This window comes from Trichosurus vulpecula, chromosome 9, assembly GCF_011100635.1.
Source record: "Trichosurus vulpecula isolate mTriVul1 chromosome 9, mTriVul1.pri, whole genome shotgun sequence".
In the NCBI taxonomy this organism is placed as follows: domain Eukaryota; kingdom Metazoa; phylum Chordata; class Mammalia; order Diprotodontia; family Phalangeridae; genus Trichosurus; species Trichosurus vulpecula.
In genome coordinates, this window is record NC_050581.1 from 76395422 (window position 1) to 76417183 (window position 21762).

The 21762-nt window shown below is 48.2% G+C and overlaps 1 protein-coding gene across 1 annotated transcript in view; it reads right to left on the reverse strand.

Annotated features, from left to right (window-relative positions):
• HS3ST6 (heparan sulfate-glucosamine 3-sulfotransferase 6) overlaps positions 1-21318 on the reverse strand; it is a 34338-nt gene extending 13020 nt beyond the window's left edge. The window contains exon 1 of the mRNA XM_036739747.1: positions 20662-21318. Within this exon, the coding sequence (XP_036595642.1) occupies positions 20662-21200 (539 nt within the window). The 5' untranslated portion in view covers positions 21201-21318. The remainder of the gene's footprint in view (positions 1-20661) is intronic.
• Between the last annotated feature and the right edge of the window lie 444 nt (positions 21319-21762).

The following is a 21762-nucleotide window of genomic DNA, read 5'->3' on the forward strand; positions in this document are numbered from 1 at the left end:
GGAGAGTGAACTGTCCAGGGTCATACAGTCAGAATTTGAACCCAGGTCATCCCCTGACTCCAAATTCAGTGCTTTTTCCACTATAGAACATCCTGAGTTTCTCATCCCTTGTTTCCACTGTTGATTCAAGCTAAACCTAAGTGAGGTATTTCTCTTATGGGACAGAAAAGCTGGAGAGGAGCTGCTTTGTAGCATTTGGATGCAAGGTCCTCAAGACCTGTCTTGAGGGGTAAGGAGCCTGGGGCTAGTCCAGGAGTCTAGGGGGCTGGGCTATTTTCTTGAGGCTCAAATTCGAGGGAAAGAAACAGGGGGTCCTTTATTCATATATCTGTTTCTCTGTCTGTAAAACAAAGAGGTTAGACTAGGTCACCTCTCCAGTCCCATACAGCTCTAAATCAATGCTCCCCTATTCTGTCAGGTCACCTGCTACTTCTGTAGCAGGGATGGATCTGTTTCTGGAACCACCAACATATCTACCAGTATCCATCTAGACCCTGACTAAAATCTGTGCTTGTTAGACTCACTGGTGCTAATTTCCTGGATGATTTAGGATAAGTGACTCTCATTCTCTGGACTTGTTTCTTCTATTTGTAAAATGAAAGAGTTAGAATGATAAAAGCACCAAGGTTACCTCTGGCTCTGACCAGAGATCAACTATTTAGAACATATTGTTTTAAAAATTCAAACGCAAATAGAACGAATTCCCTGGACTCCAGGCCCATGGGCACAGTTCCACCGAGGCCTGATCCTGGGAGTGTCTTGCACAGCCCGCAAGGATTCACAGCCCACAAGGCCAGCCCTTGGCCTCCGCTGTTGGGGAATCCCAAACTACCCTAGGAACAGTTTCACATAGATCATAATCAGAATTACTGGGGAAGTTCACACAACCTCCTTATAGCTGGAGGAGAAACTTCGAATCTAGAGCCAGACAGTGATTTGCCCAAAGTCACACATCCCTCAGGGGCTCCTTCCCTCCTTGATGCCAGGCCCCTCTCTGCACTCTCTCTACCCCATCTCCCAGCTTTCCCAAAGCTTGAAAAGGAACAGAACATGTGTATACATCTCTGCAAGTATGTACGTTTGGGCCTGTATGTTCCTGTTTATGGCACCCATATCAATCAATAAACAAGCGTTTATTAAATGACACTATGCTAAGTGCTAGGGATACAGAGACAAAAAAAAAATGAAACAGTTCCTGACCCCAAGGAGATTCTGTTCTAACAGGAGAGACAACATATGCACATCCAAGATGCACATAAGGCAAGACACAAGGTAACCTTGGATGGGAAGGTACTAGCAACTGCGGAGAGAATTGGGGTGATGGGAGGGAGCAGGAAAGACCTCCTCTGTGAGGAAGTGGTGCTTGAGCTGAGTCATGAAAGAAATAGGGGTGGGGGAATCCAAGAAATGGAGATGAAGAGAGCACTCCACGCACGGAGGGGCATCCGGGACAAAAGCGAAGAGATGGGAGGTGGAGCATCTTGTGCTCCATGAGGGAAAAGAATGTGGAAGAAAAGAAGGAGGAAAGGTGAGTTGGGGAGAGTTTTAAAATACAAAAAAGAGGAGAATCTAAAGCCATTCACTGGAGCCCTTGACAGTGTCCAATATTATTCTCTTCTAAGAGTTTCTGCTCTCCTCCCAGGCCATGAACACCCTGAGGGTGGATAGGTACAAATCTCCTCCTCCTGTTCCACCAAACTGAGATTCCCAGAGACAGGACATGGGTCTGCTTCCTGGTTTCATCCCATACCATAAGTTTGCCTCACTTCCCCTGGGCAGACATTTACCAGCTCTGTGACCCTGGGCAAGTCATTTAACCGGGCCTTGGTTTCCTCATCTGTAAAATGAGGAGGTTTGACTCAACTTTCCTTCCAGCTCTAAATCCAGTTATCATCTCTAATCTGATTCCTTTATATCACAGAGTGGTAAAATGAGACCCAGAAAAAAAAAAGATATAACTTGACCACAGTTATATAAAGAATAAATGACAGATTTGAAGCTAGAACCCAGGTCTCCTAACTCCCGGGAAAACATTTGTTCCACAATATCACAACCCTATTGGAACAACACTAGACATTCTTAGTCTGGAGAAAAAGCCCAGCAGAAAATTCTAAAAAAATTTGCCTCTGGCTAGTCTGTGTATGGGGCTTTCCACGTGTCTACGCACATTTGGAGGGAGAAGCTAGAAGGGGAGGTCTCCTGTTGGAACTCACAGAGAAAGAACTTCTATGAACTCTCTCTCTCTCTCTCTCTCACACACACACACACACACACACACAATCCCAGGGTGGGCACCATGCATGGCTCAGCCCAGGCACCCCTAGATCACGAAAGACCATGTCTCTACCATCCCCGCCCCCTCCATTCTGGGAGCTCCCCAAGGGTGTTAGCCGTGGCTCCTGCTTCCTCTATCTACCTCTGGAAAGTCTGTCTATACATACCACTTTCTAGTTGCCAGTGACCACAGTTGGCCTACGTCCTGCCCAGTCTATGATCTGAGAGGCAGCTTGCTCTAGTGGAAAGTCACAGAACCTGAGAGAGCTCATAAAGGGAGGGAAAGAGGGAGGGAGAGAGGAAGGAAGGGAGGGAGAGAGGAAGGGAAGGAGGAAAGAAAGAAAGAAGGAAGGAAGGAAAGTAGGGAGAGAGGAAAGAAGACAGGGAGAAAGGAAGGAAAAGAGGAAAGAAAGAAAGAAGGAAAGGAGGGAAGAAGGATTTATATAAGGCCTACTATGTGCCAGGCATTGTGCCAAGCACTTTCTAAATATCTCATTTGATCCTCATTTGAGGATAATGAGGGGAGACAACATGCAAACTACTATGTTTATAGAAAGATATATACAGGATATAGTGAAGATCATCTCAGAGGAAAGGCTCCAGCAATATAAAAGGAGAGATTTTAGCTAAGCATAGAAGGAAGCCAGGGAAGCCTGAAGGTGGAGGTGAGGAGGGAGAGCAGTCCAGGCATGGGGGACAGGAGATGGAACGTTTTGTATGAGCAGCATTGAGGCCAGTGTCACTGGACTGTAGAATATGTGTGTGGGAAGTGGGGGGCGGGGGGGGGGGGAGCAAAATGCAAGCAGTCTGAAAATATAGGAAAGAGTTAGGCTATGGAGGCCCTTAAAAGCCAAGTAGAGGTTTTATATTTGACCCTAGAAGTAATAAGGAGTTGCTCGAATGAGGAGGATGTGATATGAAGAGAGTATTGGACTTGGGGGGGTATGAGAGAACTGGAGAGGAAGCCCCCCTCAGACACACAATGGGCAAGTCACTTCACCCAAGTCTCAGTTTCTTCACCTGCATAATGGGAAGAGTAAGGACTTACTTCATGTCGAGAGGAGCACATGAGAAAATGTATGCGTGAGACATTTGACAGACCTCGAAGCACAAGATACATGTCAGCTATTGCATATGCTTGTTCCCAGTCCAGTTTGGGATTCTCCAGCAGCGGAAGCCAGGGGATCTCTGTCCAGTGCTAGAAAGAAAGAACCCTAGAGGCCCTGGGAGAGGGGGAAAGGGGGGTTCTGTGCCTCCTACCCCAGGCTGCTGCTCTTCCCTGGAGCTGACTCATAGCAAGAGGTTAGGGAAAGAGGGATCAGGGAGTACCCATGGGCTCCCGAGGAGAGCAGTATCACAGATATAGGGCTGGAAGGGACCTTAGAAATCATCTCATCCAATCCTCCCATTTTGCAGGTGAGGAAGAAAAGTTAAGTGACTTATCTGAGATCTCACAGTCAGTAAGAGGGCTGGGATTTGAACCCAGGTCCTCGGATTCCAAAGCCATCATACACTTTCTGCTGTATGATCTGATCTTTCTGGTGGGGGCTAAGACTTCTGCCCAGGGAGCCCTTGGAGTTTCAACCAGCGCTGGACCTCACAAACCATCTTACTGTCTGTCTCCTTTGACAGTCGAGGAAAGTGAAGTCCAAAAATGGAAGGTGTTTTGCTCCAGGTCACACAGCCCTCTGGGAGCTCTACATGATCACTGCCAGTCCCACCCAGTCCTGTTTCACTAGCCCTAGTTTTTAACAACAGCTCTCCCAGGAACATGTTTGCACATGGGTGTCCATGCACATATATGCCTTCATGTTTCTGCTGACAGCTCTCCAAAACTCTGAGGTCCCCCCCCTCCATCTTTATCTCCTTTACTAAGGAAAAGGCTGCTGAGACCAAATGTTCCTCTTGTGCCCTTGATCCCCTCTGTATCTAAAAACATATTTGTTGAATGCAATTTAGCGCACGCTCCTCTAACCTACATGTGGGGGCTGGTGGGGCAGCAATCGCCAGTTTGGGCAATTGGGGGAAGACCAGCAGAACCTGGTATAATGAAAAAAACAGTGGCCTTGGAGGCCACTTGGCTTGTTCTGCCATTCATTAGCTATGCTTCTTTGGGCAAAGCATTTCATTTCTCTCAGCCTCAGTTTCCTCATCTGTAAAACAGACAGTAATACTCAAAACTACCTACTCTGTTGTAAGGAAAATGCTCTATGAACCCTAAAGGGGAGCTGTTGCTGTTGTTTGAGTTGTGTCTGTGGTAGTAAGGGCATAGTCCAGAACCTTATCTATCATACCACGGCATCTCTGGAACACTCTCAGGGGTAATGTGACTCGGTTAGGTCTGACACCATGTTTTCCAGACTCATTTTTGCTTTTATAAAGCAATGCTGCTAGTTATCTGTCTTCCTCCTCCAAATTGTTTTACAAATGAGGTACAATAGATAGAGCATTAGACCTAGAGTCAAGAACTGAGTTCAAATCCAGTCTCAAACACTTACCAGCTGTGTGACCCCGGACAAGTCACTTAACCTATATTTCCGTTTCTTCATCTGTAAAATGCAGGGAGGGGGCGGAGAATAGCAATAGCACCTACTTCCTAGTGTTATGAGAATCAAATGAGATAATATTTGTAAAGTAGCTTGCAAACCTTAAAGCTCTATATAAATACTACTACTACTAGCAGCAGCAGCAACATTAGTATTAAATTGGCTGTCATGTCTCTCTAACAGGCAAAAGATGTACCACATTTGCTGCCTAGGGCAGTTTCTAGTCACTTTTTAAAATTTCCTCATTGGGGTGCTTGCTGTATACTGGTTAAACTTTTACAGGCAATGATCACAGTCAAGGTCGATTTCTCTGCCTTTTTCTGCTCTCCCCACCCCTTGTTTTTCACATTGACGGCTCCTTTGAACAGCTAGGTGGTAGCTTTTGCAATTGTTCATAGCGTCTTCTCGTCTTTGTCCCTTTCCCTAATTTGGTGTTGATTTTGACCCTTGCTCTGACTAATCAATAGACTAAATGGGACAGCACTAAGTGTTCACTTCCTGTCTCTCCAGATATATCCAGAACAGATACTGTTCAGGGCTCATCATTTTCAGTGCCTTGACTCTTTTCTGGAAGAAAGCATTAATGGTACAGCAACGTACCAGAGGTTTCTCAGGCACCGACATCCCCTCTTTCACTGCTCAAACCTGAGTGACATTTTCCAATATACTTTTTTTTTTCTGGCCATCCTCCCCTGTCCACACTGAAGTCACCAAGTGCCAAACTCTATTGCTAAACTTGGCTTGAAGGATCATGTCAAGTTCATCATAGAATTTCTTCATCCATTAACAGATATTGGCATACAAGTTGGAATTCAAGGTGGTCTTTTTTCAGCCATGGTCATCATAAGCACAGCAACAAAATAATCCGAATGTCCCACAAAATGATGGTTCTCATTTCCTCCGGGTGTCTGATGAAACCAGCTCTTTGTCTCTCTCCAGGGACAGCCTGGGAGCCATATTTCCTTTCATTTGGTTACAACTTCCTTGTCTTCTGGTTTTGTTTATCACAAGAATATCAGTTCTGATATGGTTCAAATGATCCTAGAGGTATGTCAAGACTGGCCATTAGACAATAACCTCTGTACCTACAGGTTAAGCTGGTCTAAAAAGTTTGCATTTTTAAAGTATCCTCTGCCATCTTTTCCTCACCTCTGCCCCTGGTACTATAGAAGAGGAGCCTGGGCTTGCATAGGACTAAGGGCCATCTTGTATTTTGTTCCATGGATTGCTATGGCAGCCAGTTCCTTAAAGATGAGTTCCTTTGTACCTGGCTAGATTCTTCCCTGTACCAGTGGACTCAATCTGTCATGGAGAAAGATTTACTCAAAGATTTTCTGGCATGGTAGAACTTGTCAGAACTTATGCTCTACCGAAAGAGCCTTCAAGAACCCAGAATCACCTCTACACCACAATGAGGGACAAAAGTAGGCTTCTGAGACAGCTAGGTGGTGCAATGGCAAGTCAAGAGGACCTGAGTTCAGACCCTGGGCAAGTCACTTAATCCTGATTGCCTCTACCCACCTCCCTCCAAAAAAAAATTAAAAAAGGCCTCTGTGTACCAATACAGTATATAAAATAGAGTATGGCTTTTCATAAATCTATAGTGTAAGAATATAATAAACTCAAATGGTTCTTCAAAAGGGCCAATGCAGCAAGTACCTGAGTTCATTTCTGTTTGGCACAATAACTCACAAAAGCAGCCACTTTCCTAAGCAGAAAACTAGTGAGCTGAAAGGACTGGCTGTTAGCTTCTCTTAGTCTTCACCTCTCTCCCCATGTTGTATCGTAAGAGAGCAGACAGCCCTCCCAGTTATTTGGGAGTGCTGAATTTGAAGTCAGAGGAAGAGAGTTCAGATTCTGACTCTGCTGATATTATCCGGGTGACCTGAAAAAAAAAATAACTTAATAACTCTGGACTTCAATTTCCTCACCTAAAGCGTTGAACTAGATGATCTTCAGGGAGCATGGCATGCTGGATAAAGTGCTGGGCTTTGAGTGAGGAAGACCTGGGTTCAAATCCTGTCTCTGAACTTTAGTAGCTGTTTGACCCTGGGCAAGTCATCTGACTTCTTTGAGTCTAGGTTTCCTCATCTGTGAAGTAAAGAGACTGGACTAGATGGCCTCTAAGATCCCTTCCATCTCTAAAGGTGAACCTGTGATCCCTTCAAAGCTAAAGATTCTGTGATCCTGCAATCCCTGGACCTCCATGGAAAGTCATAAACTCTGAAAATCACGCAAGTTGAAAGAAGAAAGAGACACAGAAATACGGATGAGGTGGTAGATTCCAAAGCCAGACATTAACAAAATACTAGGGGAGCCCGAATGCTGATTCATCCAGCCGGGGGGCCCAAGTAGTCCAAGGATCAGATCCTTGAGTTCTAAATCTGATTCTGAAAAATATTAACTTATCCCAGACCCGCCATTGCCTCCCAAATGATCTTCCAATTCCTTTGACCAGACTAGCCCTCATGGTCCATCATGGTCTGGAGTTATCCCACCTTTCCAGCCTTATATAATTCAACTTCCCCCTGTACTCTATGCTCTCGTTAAATTGGTGCGTTCTCTATTAACCAAACATGCCATATGTTCTCTTGGCTTCTTGCTCACATTATTCCTTAAGCTTATAATTCCCACCCTCTTCCCTTGTCTACCTCCTCTATGAAGCCTCCCCTGATGTCCCATCTATAGAGACCTTCCCCTCCACCTCCAAACCTCACATAGCACTTTGTTCTGCAATTTTCTAATGCAGTTCTCCTATTAATTATGGTACTATACATTACCTGCTTTGGTGTCCTATCTCCATTGAAGGAAAAGCTCCACTCAGCAAATTTAACACCTTTTTTTACACATAGGACGTGATTAATAAATTCACAAATAAAGTTACCAAGTGAGCTTCATTATATCGGGGTCCAGCTATACAATGACTGACCAACTGTGAGACTTGGACAGGTGATTCAAGGACTGAGGATCAGGGTGAGAATTGAGTCTCACTCCACCACTGAGACACTGCCCTTGCTATCTGTGGCTGGGTGGGGGCCATGGGCCCACAAGGAACAACTGCTTTTGGTATTCTTAATCTAAACCAGAGAGGCAGTGAGCAAATGTGTGTGCCTGTCTCTCTTCCCCCCCCCCCCCAAGCAAAACCTCAATTCAGCAGCCCCAGTGCTCACAGGGAATGCTTTCTAACAGGACTGGAATACAGCACAAGGGGGTGGGGGCGGGGGGGGGGGGTTGGGGGGATGGGAATGGTGACAGAAGAAGCATTTCTGTACTCTGGCTTGAAACAGCCCTCCAGGAGGAGGCCAGAAGGGATTTGTTTCCAATCCAATTTAGCACCATTGTTTCAGGACAGGGTTGGGAGGGGGGTAGGCTCCCTTAGATCCAGGGGCCAGAGACAGCTGGGCCTTCCTTCCAGCTCAGGGTTCTCACACAGCAGACAAATAGCACTAGTTATCTGAGTAGGGGGCTCAACCTCCTAATCCTACTCCCTTTTCAGTCAAGCATTGGGTTATGTCTCTGCCACCCAAACCTCACAACTCTGGGAATGGGCTATTAGAAGAGTTTCCCTTCTGGACCTAGGCAGGGGGCAGAATACCAGTGACTGACTACAGGAGAAACTGAGGCTTCCCTACCCTCAGTCTGGGCACGTGGGGGATTAGCAGAAGAAAGAAGGGGTGGTGGGAAGCTGGGAGGAACCCTGGGTGTTCAGACACTAAACAAATCATTAGGGTCACCAGTTTCAACCCTTGAGATAAAAGAATGGCCCAGCTGCTAGGAAGAGGTATGGGAATGCACAACCAGGGGTCCTAGATCTGTCCTGGTTGATTCCCTAGACTATCTGCCTCTGGGTTGGCATCAGCAAAATGGGCGTGTGTGTGTGTGTGTGTGTGTGTGTGTGTGTGTGTGTGTGTGTTGAAGGGGGAAGAGGTTTCATCAACTTAAAAAAATGTATTTCAATGATGTTTCATCTTTATTATCACAGTCATTTTAACCCTCTCCCAAGACAGAACTCTCTCATCTGACAAAGGAAAACAATTAAGTGACCACATCTGACAATGTACACAAAATTCTGCCCTAGTAGTCTTTGGCCTCTGCCATGAGATGGGAGGTATGTTTCATTATCTGTTCTCTGGGGACCTTCATTGGTTTTTCAATTACTTAGAGTGTGACTTCCTTTTACTGATCAAAAAAAAATAGAAGACAACCACATTCATGTGGTTGAGGAGGCTGCTACTAAGCTGACCCCAGGGGCAGGAGAAGTAGAATGAAACCAGGGATAAAAAACAGCTAAAGGCCTCAGGGAAGCTCCCCTGGGACTACAACTGGAGGCATTGCTGGTGACTTTCCAGAATCACTCATTTTTACCTTTACAAGACTTCGTTTCCCCAGGACCTATCCCAAACCAACACAACTGCCCCTAATTGAGAGCGGATTAGATTCTGACTAACCCACCCCCCCCCCACAATTGGACCTTTTGGATGTGCTACTGCGATGTGGGTCTCTCCACCCCTTTCCTTCCCATAGACTTTCCCCTGTTGAGTCACACGGGGCTGAGCCAGTCTGGAAGAATTCCTCCTTGGTTTCTACCCAGGTGAGCCCATACTTGGGGGCTGGGGATGTGAGAAACTATTCAGTTTCCCCTGCCCTGTGCCCCTAGCCTTTGAGACCTAATTCTGCCCTGCCCCACCACCTTCACCAGAATCACAGCATCATAGATTGTGAGCCAGAAAGGACCTCAGAGATAGACTTTTACAGATAAGGAAACTGAGACCAAGAGATATTAAGTGATTTGCTCAAGGTCACACAGGTAAAACAGTGAGTCAGCAGGATATGAACCCAAAGCTAGTGGGTTTTTTTCCATTGTACCACACTGTCTCTGAAGGTGTGAACCTTCAACTTTTCCCAGCCATCACACAAAAACAGCTCTACTGGCCACTTTACCTTTTAGGTCAGTCCCATCTTCAACTTGGGCTCTGTGTATCAAGAGAGACATATAGTCTGGAAGCAGCCCTAGGTGATTGGTTCACCTTCCCATCCTGCATCTGAAGCAGTACTCAGAAAGACACCCTTCCCCCAACTCCACCCCCAGTGGAAAAGTCTGTCTTGTTTCGAGAGATCCTGGGAATACTTGGCCCCAGAACAGGAAACGAAGAAGCATCTCCCCAGAGCCATCTTCCCCTCCCCTTCCCCAATCCTGGGGGTCATGGGGAGAATTCAAGGGAGAAAAACTGACTCTAAAACTTTTAGATCAGAAAATCGCTTTGCTAAATCCTTCTCTTCCGGACAAAGGGCCGGCCTCGGCAGCAGCTAGGCTCCCCCAGCTCCAGGAAGCCCTGCAGGATTTCAGGGTCGGCTACAACTTGAAACTGGCTAGGGATTTCCTTTCCGTTCCCCGCCTATTTGAAAACCGATTACCCTCTTCAAACCCGGATAGATTACCAACTCCCCCCTTCTGCCTTTCCCCCTTCTTTTCTGGAAAGAAAAATCGACAAGAAAGGGGAAATTAATCAGAAACAGCTTCTGAAGTTTCCTAGTCTGCTGCTCTGTTTTCAGTCTCCCCAGCACAGTCACGGCTCGATTCTTTGAGGGACCGCTTAAGCGCTGGAGGGAGAAAAGGATGGGCCCTTGGGTTAGTGAAGAACAATCACCCAGAACCAAATGTTTGTGGTTCCTGACCCATTAAGATGAATTCATGGTGTTCTAGATTTGAGAGGCTAATGCTGGTCCTCCCCAAATCCACTGCCATCCCCTACCCTATTCCCTGCTCATGAAGTACCCTGTCTTCAACAAGATAAAGAGTATGGGGCCATGGGTCCCTTCATTCATACTCAGACCCCTAGAGCTGAAAGTGACCCGGGAGAGCTATTCAAAACCTCTCTTTTTATAGGTGAGGAAAATGAAGGTAACATAACTTGTCCAACACAGCTTCAAAACTTGGCCTTCCTCAGGAAGCCTTCTCCCACCGGCCCAACTCCCCAAGATATCTCCTTTTCCTGACCCCTCCTAGTCCTTTTATGGTATGATCACTCACCCAAGTGGGATGGAGCACCAGAGTTCCAGAGATGGTTTCCTCCAAAATAACTCCTGTCTCCCACTTCAATCCAACTATTACCACCCAGAAGGGAGGGGATAGGATCAGCTGAGGGTAATAACCATACACTATTCTATTCTCTGAGCACTGTGATAATACTATGACTCCAAGTACCCTGTAAACCTTAGAAACCACTTTTTACAAGTTTCAGCACTTTTATCAGATGCATGCTGGTCTATGGCCTGCTTTCTTTTAGGCTTCCAGAAAAGGGCTCTAATTCCAAACCAGGCCTCCTCCATCCAGAGGAATATCCCCTCAGGGGGTATCTACAGAGGGCAGCAGGCTGGAGATGGGCACAGCTAATCCTGACCAATCACAAGAGCATTCAGGGTACCTTCTGTGTACCCTCCCCTAGTAGGGCCTCACTTAAGAGACTTCTGGGGAATAGGAGAAAAAGGAAAAAGGGACATAGTCACCTCCCATCACACCTAACACCATTGTGAATATGGTTCCCTGCCCATGGGGGATAGAAGAGAAACGGAAATTTCTGCCTAAGACCCCCAGTCTCCCAGCAGGTACCTTCCCCCAATCCTGCCCCATAGGCCCCTTTCTTCCCTTTGGGGAGGGGGCCAGGGTCTGAGTCCAGGGGACTGAAGGGGAACCACACCCCCATACAACCAGCATCTTACAAATTGTCTAACAAATTATCTCTGCTGATCCACATCTGGTATGCATTTCCCTGTGGCTTTCATCAAGCCCCAGGCGACCAACTGCTCCCTCAGTCTCGCCTGACCATCCAGATAAGTTACCCAGACAGGCAGTAGAATGGACGATCCCTCCCTTGACTCACAGACTCATAGACAGCTACAGCTGAAAGAGACCCTGGAGATCTAGTCCCAGACTACTCATTTTACAAATGAGCGAACCGAAGCCCTCAGAGGTAAATGGACTCGCCCAATGTCACACAGCTAATAAACATCAGAGCCAAGACTCAAACCCCTGACTCCAAGTCCATTGAGTTTTCTTACATCACTCCATAGGTATCAACACTAAAAAGGCCCAATTGGGATATTGCCCCTGGACCCCCACTCAGTTAACTCTGGGACCACAGTAACTAGTATCATTTTAACAAATGGCCCTCATCCTGGGGGTGGAAGGAGACCCTGGGATATGGGTGGGACCTGGATTACCATCCTCATTACAGATAAATAGCCCTGTCTACCCCATCATCTCCCCTCCCCCTAGCCTGAGCGTGGGGCTGAGGCTCAGAGAGAGACTTGAATAGCAAAGAAAACCCTATAATACCAGAGGAGTTGCATCTGCATAAGGTCCCCCTAGAGGGGTGTGGCCTGTATTTCAGGGAACAAAGCAACAGAAAGGGAGGGTACTCTCCTATCCCCTCCTCCACTGTGAATCACCCAATCATACTATTTTAGAGTGTAAAATCTACTCTGTAGCTCTGCAAAAGAACCTCAGGTAAATTGGATTAGCAGGTTATAGGTGCCCCACTTGGTCAAAGATCCCACTTGGCCCCAGGCCAACTCAGCGATCCCTTTCAGTGTTTGGGGGTGCCAGGGCCTTTCTGGCAGGGCTCCAGGAGTCTTTGTACCCAACCTGGAGGAGGTGGGGACTGACTAAATCTGAGGCCGAAGAAGGAAAGAGACACTCTGAGATATTGTCAGCCCACACCCACCCTTCTAGAGCCTGCTTAATGGCCACAGTGTTGTAACCTTGCCCCTCCCCTCACTTCTAGTTTTGGGGATAGGGGCTGCAGGGAGGAGAAAGGAGAGAAGAGGGAAAATGCCCCTTGGGTAAGAAGATGGGGAAGGGAGGGGGGAGGGCAGCTTTCCACCCCTAGTCCAGCCCTAATTCAAATATACTCTAGTCCCTTCTCTAAGAAGAAAGCCCTGCCCCCACAAGCTGGGCTGGAGGCCTAAGGAACCCCACTCTGTTCCCCACCCCCAGAAGCTCTGAATAACCAAAAAGAAAGGACAGAAAGAAGGATGGAGGGAAGGTCACTGCACACAGAAAAAGCAGTTCCCCGGGAAGGGGTGGGGGTGGGGGTGGGGATGGGAAGGGGAGGAGAGGAATGAGAGGGGAAGTTCGCCTGTTAGGCAAGGGACCAGGGCCTGGTATTCAAGGACTCATGGGTTTCGAGTCCTGCTCTCTACCAATGACCTGATGGGTACCTGAGACTCTCTGTGCCTCTTCCCTCTATATGTGTCCCCCTCCCAAGTCCCCTTCTCTAAAGGTCTCAAGGGTTGTAACTCACTGCTGTGAGAAGAGTGAGAGAGCCCAGGGCTATCTCTGTTGCATTCGGCCAGTGGCTCTACCATATGGTGCCCATCCAGAAGGATTGCTCCCTGGGGGGCCATCCCCCCCCCCACCCGCCTCACTCAACAGCTGCCCCCTCTGAAGCTGTTCCAATTAGCCAAGGGTCACAGAGCAGAAGATTACAATGGAGACTTCAGAGCAGGCAGCAGCCACAGGCGTGTGCTCGGGGGAACACTTCAAGTCAATGTATGGGAGTCATACGTTCACACATACATACATACATATATATATATATATATATATATATATATATATATATACTCTTCAATATGTAGAGAGGCCCAAGGCATCCTTATATACCACATCTGCACATAGTAGCATTCTGCCTCCAGAACCAAAATTCTGCTATGTGGGCTGAATCAAAGGGAAGGGATGACCTCCAGACTACTCAATGAATCAATAAGTCCCTGATCATCAGTAGGGGCATTTAATGAGGTCACATGTCTGTTCCCTGCAGACTAATACACGCTGATTAGTAATAAGGCCCTAGTGACTATATTAATGCAATTCTCCTTCCTCCCCGTCATCAATCCCCTGAAGTTTGGATTCCCCATGACCCCCTTGGGTCTGACCCTAATGCTGCAGGTTGTAGAAAGATGCACAAGATTGGCCTCCAGGGACTTGGGGGCTTCCTACCATCTCTGCTGGAGACCCATCCTGTTGGCAAAATTCTGCCCATTACCTGCCCTATGGGGACCTCCACATCCGGTAGACCCTCTAAGAAAAAGGCTAAAACAAGGTGGCTATTCGAACACAGCATAGGGCAGGGGAGAGTCTTTTAGGCAGGGAAGTAGATAATAAGTAGGAACTGCCAGTCAGTCCAGCTAAACCCGAGAACTCAGGTCCCTGAAACCACTTCTCTCTCCCCTCTAACCTACTCCACCTACCTCTAGTCTACTGAATGGCTGCCTCTTCCCAAGGGGCAGCTAAGTGAAGTGGTAGGTACGGTTCCAGTCCTGGAGTCAGGGAGACCTGAGTTCAAATCTATGGGATACTCATTGGGTAACCTCACAGCCTCGATTCCCATGCAGGGTTGTTGTGGGGATCAAATGAAATAATACATATAGAGCACTTAGTAAACTTCAATATAAACCACTATTACAAGGTGAAAATATCTCAATTCTGTTGAACGCACTAAAGAACTACACTTTTCCAACCACAAACACTGGTCCTGCCAACAAGTACATTCACACCCACATACAAACACCCCTCTATGAGAACTCAAAGACCCATATAAACACATTGAGAAAAAAAAAAACACCCACCCAACACCTTCACACCCTCACATATCCACAATCACACATACTCCTATTCTCCCTACTCAAACAAATACAAGCCAAACAAACTTCTTGGAGGCCCTAAAGAGATGGCCTCCACCCCCCTCCTCATCTATAACACTGGATCCTGGTTGGCAGCTGAGCCAGGCAGCCCTGGCCATGGCCCTGCCCCCTCACCCTAAGGACCTTCCTTCCTGGGCGGGCACCCCCGGTCCAAGGCAGGCTACCCTTCCAAATGGCTCCCAGCAAGACAGCAGGGTGAGGCAGTCGGATTCTAAGGGCTCTTTGAAAACTGTTTTAGGGCTAAACCCTGGTATTAAAGCGCCTTTGCTCAACCCTTTCATTAGCCAAGTTCTCAATCCCCACCCAAGCTTAATACAGTCAAAACTTCTCAAAGGTCAGTAATAAGCTCTTAAATATGGGCTCCAATTAACATTCAGGCTTCCCCATAGCTTCCTGCTCTATCCTACTTCCTCCTCAGGGTGAGCAGCTATAATTATTTGCTTCAGGATTCCTGGGCAGAGCTAAGTAGCAAAATCCACTTTAGCTTAGGCATCTAAAGACCCTATTAGACTAGCCAAGGCTCTTGGAAATTAGGACAGCCATTGAGATTTTCTTAACTTCAGGGGGAAGTAATGACCTGGAGAGACAACAGGATTATTTCAGAATAGGACAAAGATCATTAGAGACAGGACCAATCCCTGGGGGGGCAGAGTGGTTATCAACACTGTGTTTCAATCAATAAATGAGGGCCTGGCCCAGTCCCTTCCCACTGACTGCTAGAGTTGGCAGGCTTGAAGGGATTTCTTCACTTGAACCAATAGGATCATGGCAGAAATTTCAGAGATGTTCATCCATCCATATGTAAGAAGTAGCAACTCCTCAACCTTGGGTGTGAGTCCCAACTATCCTCTCCTGGTCCCTCTCTTCAAATTATCTCCTGTTTTATGCTAATTCTTTAAATTAAAGTGGGCTGGGGCCCAGGTTCCTATCTTCCCTTTCCTAATTAATTACTACCTTAGGCAAGTCACTTGACCTCTGAGCCTGTTTTTTCATCTGTAAAATAAGAAGGTTGGATTAGAGGGTCTCTGTGGTCCCTTACAATTCTATGGTACTGTAGCTGAAATTGAATCTGCTTGATGGGGAGGAGGAAGAAGGCAGAGGGAATAACAGTACCTCTGGATAAAATCAGAGACTTCCTGGGGAGATTTAGAGTCTGGGACTGGAAGTTCTAGTTCCAAACCTCTCTCGTTTTCAGCGTGACCTGCTAATAAACCTCTATCCCTTTTTCAATTTCACCATCTGTAAACTGAGGGAATTGGACCAGATGACCCCAAAGGACCCTCCCAGATCTGCCATTCTGGAGGTCTAGAATGTGTATAGGGGCTTTGTTTCTCAGGAACCATCTCTTCATTATGCAGAGGCAAAGTGGTTTTACCTACCCTACATAAAAGACTCCCCAAGAATTTGTTTTGCATGACTATACATATTTGTAACGGTTTTGTTTTTCTAGCTTTCTCAATTGGTGGGGCAAGGGGACGGAGAGGCGAGGAGGGAATTCACAATTGAAAATAAATTTGAATTTAAATTAAAGAGTCCCCAAAATAATATTTATCAGTATCTTCATTCAGAAATACTTATTTCCAAACTTTCCTACCCAATTCCAGGGAAGCCCAGATTATCTCTGAGAACTTACTCTTCCCATGAACATTCGCCACTAGGAATGCTGGGGGAAATATAGCTGTTCCCTCCTGAACAGACATACCTGCTTCCTGCAAGCTAAAAACTGTCTCCTCTGACCCCCTCTTCCGCCTAAAAGAGGTCCCAGAGAGGCCCCTACTCAGGGACACCCTTTAAGAGATTGATTGGGCTGTGATACATGAACCCAGAACCACTAAAAAAAAAAAACCAGCTTCTATATCACTATCAGTATAAACTCAAGGGCTAAAGGGTTAGGAGGGAAAAAACTACAGTCATTTATCTTGAGGGGTGGGGGGAGAGGAAGGGAGGAAGGAGGGCAGACAATCTACAAATCAGACTGTCAGAGTTGGAAGGGACCTTAAAGATCATCTGGTCCAAATTCCTCCTTTGCTATAAGGGGAGACAGGAACCCAGACGGGAATTGACTAGCCCAAGGTCACAGAATGAAGCAGAACTGCAGTCGGGATGCCCAGACTCCCCATCCAGAGAACTTTCTACCGCCTATAGCCTCTTTCCAGCTCAGTCTGGAAAGCCCAAGAGGGAGCCTCATTGTGCCTCTCAGGGTAATTATCATCAGAAATGCTTTCAACATAATTCAATTCAACAAACCTTTCTTAAACACAGACCTAGTGCCAGGCACAGTGCATTCAAATGAAGTCATTCCTGCCCTCTAGGAGTTTACATTTAACATCAAGGAAATGGGTCTAGCCAGTGCACAAAGCATATTCATTACCCAGGCTCACACAGACCAGACAATGGGGGCCAACATGGCATCAGAGGGAAACTGGGCTGGAACTGGTATAATGGAAAGAACACCAGACTGGGAGTGGGGAAATCCAACATTTACTATGTGACACTAAGAAGTCACTGAACTTCTCCTTTAAGCCTCAGTTTTCTCGATCAAATCAACAATTAAGCACCTACTATGTGTCAGATAATATACTAGGTTCTGGAGATACAAACATTAAAAAGAAACAATCCTTACTCCCAAGATGCTCACATTCTCATCTGTAACATGGAGACAATGAGGGTATATGCCCCATCCTCAGAAAGTCATTGTGAGGAAAGCATTTTGTAAATTGCAAAGTGTTAGACATATATGAGCTTCCTTTACAACCACAAATCCAATCATCAATAGGGTGGTCCAACCTCCAAGATAAATTAGAGTCAATTTAATATAGTCCTATGGTCTGACCATCAAGAAAGTACAAAGGAAGAAACCGCCCACTCCAGGGCTGGGTGGGTGGGTGGGGTTGGCCCTCTTCTCACAGAGATGATATCACCTAGATCATAGTGTTTCTTGGAAGATACATGGTACACTATTAGAGTCCAGGATAACCAGGAGATAACAGTGATAGAGGTGGACACCAAAATGTCTACACTGTCTGAGCCTCTATCTGAGAGATCACAAGGCTTCTGTTTCCCTTCCTCCTAGAGGCATCTCCTTAATTCCACTTTCCAGCTGCCAATAACACTAAATCCTGAAGCTAATGGAGTAACCCTGTAATTGGATCGGGGGCTCACCCGGATACACACACACACACACACACACACACACACACACACACACACACACACACCAGGCAGGCCTCTCTCAAACCCACATCAACTCCTTGATTCACTTCACCCTGTGGGTTGGGCCACAATGTTCAGAACAACGAAGCCAGGCTCTAGCCCTCCCTAAACAGACAGATAGGTGGATGGACACACACATACACACACGTTTCTAAACTAAGGCAGAGAAAAAGGGGAAAACTAAACATCTGTAAGGTCTATGGATTTCTGACAGTCCCAGACACTCCATCTACCTCTTTCCTGTTAATTAAAATGCCAGTCAATAAGCTTATCACAGAAATGGGAGCTAGAAGGGATCTGAGAAACCATCTAGTGCAACCTACTCATTTTACATATAAGAAACTTGATGCTCAGATAGTGAAACATCCAAGGCCTCCTCACAAGTAGTAAGTGAAAGCAGATCTAGAATTCAAACCCAGGTTATCTTTGCCAACTCTACTCTTCTTTCTACTATACCAAGATGCCTTCTGAGTCCTTCTCAGGAAGCATTATGTCTGCAATACCATTCCCTATATTCCCTTACCCTCGGCCCAAAGCCCATAGGCTTCTAAGGCCCCCAAACCTAAAAGGTGCAGGATGTAGGATTACGTGCCTGACATCCAGACCTGACATTGAAAGCTAGGAAAATCGAGGAGGCAAGTTCCAGGTTAGCCAGCCTAGGCAAGGACCAACAGCCACAGACCAGTCATTTCTGTGGCATTAGTTCCAGGACCATATAAGCTCATTCACTCGATGCTGGGCCAGCTGCTTCCTCCAGCAACGGTACTTAATTTCTGCTTGTGTCAAAGGAGTCAGCAGGGGAGTTGTGGGACCTTTTCCTGCTAACTGCCATGAGACAGAGATTTTACCTCACGCCATGGTGATATTGCCCCAAGTCCCTCTTCTGGGGAAAAGGAGTCAGAGTGAGAAAAGAAAAGGGGGTGCTAAAGCACTAGAAATTTGTGTAGAAAAATTGTTCTCACAACACCAGTTCATTTCCACCCCCCAAGTCCCCCCAAAATGCCAAAGGGCTTTGCATGCCCCCCAAAACAAGGTCCTATACTTTCAATGCCCGGATAGGGCTTGTTAGGAGTGAAGAGAGAGAAGACTCTTTTCCCAAACATTTCTCACATGTCCACTCGGACCCTGAAACCCCTAGAGCTGCCTGTCTGTGTGGTTCACAAAGCCTGAATCCCTGAGAGCTGGCAAACAGGGAGGGCGGCTCCCTGCAGGCTTAGCACAAGAGGGAAGGTCTTTAAGCTTTGTGATTCTATTCGCTTTCCCAAACACAATGTCTTTCCCTATTAGAAAGGGTTAGTTAAGACTTCCAGTCATGGGAAGATTCTCCCTTTGGGCTGCTTCCTGGTCCCAGATGAGCTAGGAACAGGCCAGCAGCAAAGATACAGTGAATACAGTAACAGCCAAAAGGGAAGATTCACCCCCAATCCAAGAGGAAGGAATTACAGATCATCTAATAAAACTCTTTCACTTTATAACAGGAATTGTAATTAAGGCCTAGAGAGATTAAGTAATTTATCCAAAGTCAAGCTGGTCATAGGTGGCAGACACCCCCCCCTCCAATTCAGTGCCCATTCTACTGCACTATTCCCCAAGTTCCACTCAAGAAAACTGAGTAACTGTGCCTGTTAGAGGCAACTCCTAGCCCGTCATTTTGCCAGTTGGCAATCCAGTAGACTCTTGGCTTTCTGCATTTTGGGGTTTCCCAGCTAATAGGAAACATGTTTATACCACTCCAAGACATAAAAAACCATCTCCATTGCCTACCCTCCATAAACCTTCAGCCAGTCCCTTACCCTTTGGAAACCAAAAAACTCACAAGACTTCTATTCTGATTCTACTCGCCATAGATATAGAAGCAAAGGAGATCCCTTTCTGTGTCTCAAGTCTTGGTTGCCTTTCCTTAGATTTGGTTCTCTGAGCCCCGATCTTACAGGGCTCTGTTACTGTCATGGACCGGACCGCCCCCACCCCTTACTTACTCATATCCCTCTCCCATCTCCAGTGACTTTCTTCAGGCTCCTACCAAAGTTTGGGAGGTGGTGGGGCTCCTGAGCCTACATCCCTACCTAATTCTCCTACTCGCTAGTTTCAAGGGTTCAACAGAGCCCACACCAACACGCCCCCCCCCCCCCCCGCCCATATGTAGAAATCACTCCAAAGGCCAAATCTGCGGAGGTTGTACTGTTCCCCTGCTTTCCACGGGGGCCTAATTAGATACTGGGCCACAGTCCGGACAGACAGTTCTTCCTCCCGGTAAAAGACAATCCTTTTCTAGAGGACCTGGCCCGGTAGGGTGGGGTCTTGAAGGATACCATACTCTTCCAGGCTATTCGCTAAAAGCCGTCCGTAACTGCTGGGACCCACTTCTCTCGAAGCTGCTATAAGTTTCTGGGCAACACCCTCCCCACCCCCTACCCTCACTGCCTGTGACAGACGTTGAAAACTGTTTTAAGTAGCTTTAGCTACAAAGGAGACTGTGATTGAGGGCTTTCCCTCTCCCCCCCAAAAAAGAAAGGCGGCGGGAGGAGGGTGTCGAAAATGACATGAGAGGCAAAAGCTCTTCTGGGTGCCCGGAGGAGACTTTTCCTGAATCTACAAAAAGAAAACCAGGAGGCCTCAGTTCCCCATGGAGTAGAAGGATCTGGCTGGGAGGAGGAAAGAAGATCCAGGCTGGGGAGGAAGAAGAATTGTACCAAAGTGAAAAAAGGTGCACCAAGTTTAAGAGAAGTGGGCATCATCTCAAACGGTGGTGTACCAGAGAGGAGAGAGGAGGGGGAAAGGGTCCCAGACGGGGCGAAGCTCCCAGGGAAGCAGGGGATCAGGAGATTCCAGCTGCTTTCAGGGGTGACTATACCCCTAGTCAGACTCGGGCCGTCTAAGATCCCTATCCCAGGTTTGCAGAGGAGCACGACGGGACGCTTACCTGTACCAGGCGAGCCCCTTGTTGTAGCACCTGTCGAAGAAGTGGGGCTCTGCGCCGAGAGCTCGGACGTCGGGGTGTACCCTCAGAAACTCGAGCAAGGCTCGCGTGCCACCCTTCTTCACGCCCACGATGAGCGCCTGCGGAAAGCGCCGGCTGCCGAAACTGCTGGCCAGGGGCAGCCCGCCCCCGCCGGGTGTCCCCGGGCTTCGGGGAGCCCCAGCCCCGCCGCGCTCCGTCTCGGGCTCTGGGGGTTCCTCAGACTCAGCTGCCTCTGCTGAGAGGAGGCGTCCGGGCCGCGGCGCCCGGGACGGCGACTGCGGGGTGCGGGTGGCTGGGGGAGCGGCAGGCTGCGACGGGGGGCGGGCAGCGGCGCAGGGGCCGGACAGGCAATAGAAAAAGTAGGTGCCGAGCAGAAGCACAGAGAGCAGCAGCGGCGCGCGGGGCGGCGCGCGGAGCAGCGCCCCGAGGTGCGCCCGGAGCCCCGGCCCCGGGCCCCCCGCGCCGCTGCCTTCCCCGCCGCCGCCGCCGCTACGTCCCATGAAGCCTCGTCGCGCCCGGAGCCCGGAGCGGGGGCCGTGGAGCGCCGCGCGGGGCGTGCATCCCGGCCCTGGCCGCGCTCCCTCAGCCGGGCGTCTCGGCTTCTGCACGGCCGCCGGCCGGCCCAGGCAGAGGCAGCGGGGAGCGGGGGAGGAGAGGAGGGGAGGGGAAGGGCGGGGAGGGGCCCAGCAGCCCCCGCCCCTGCCTGCCCCGCCCCTCCCCAACTCGGCTTGAGCCCGCCCCGCCTCGCCCCGGCGGAGTGCGCTTCCCCCCCTCCGCCCTCCCGCTACCTACCCAATCCTTCTCCGCCACCGCCTACTGGGGTAACTCCTGCTGCTTGGGGTGCGAGGAGCTGAGAACTCAGCCCCGGCCGGGTCCCAAGCTCGCTACCTCTTCCCATAGAAGTGCTGCAAACCCGGGGCAATCACTAGAACACAGGCCTCGGAGACACGCTTAGATACGTGACCCGAACGAACATAGCCCAGATGTACGCCTTCCTGGGAGAACAAAAACACACACGGGACCCTAGGCACACACGTTATGAGACACTTGGGCACACATCCC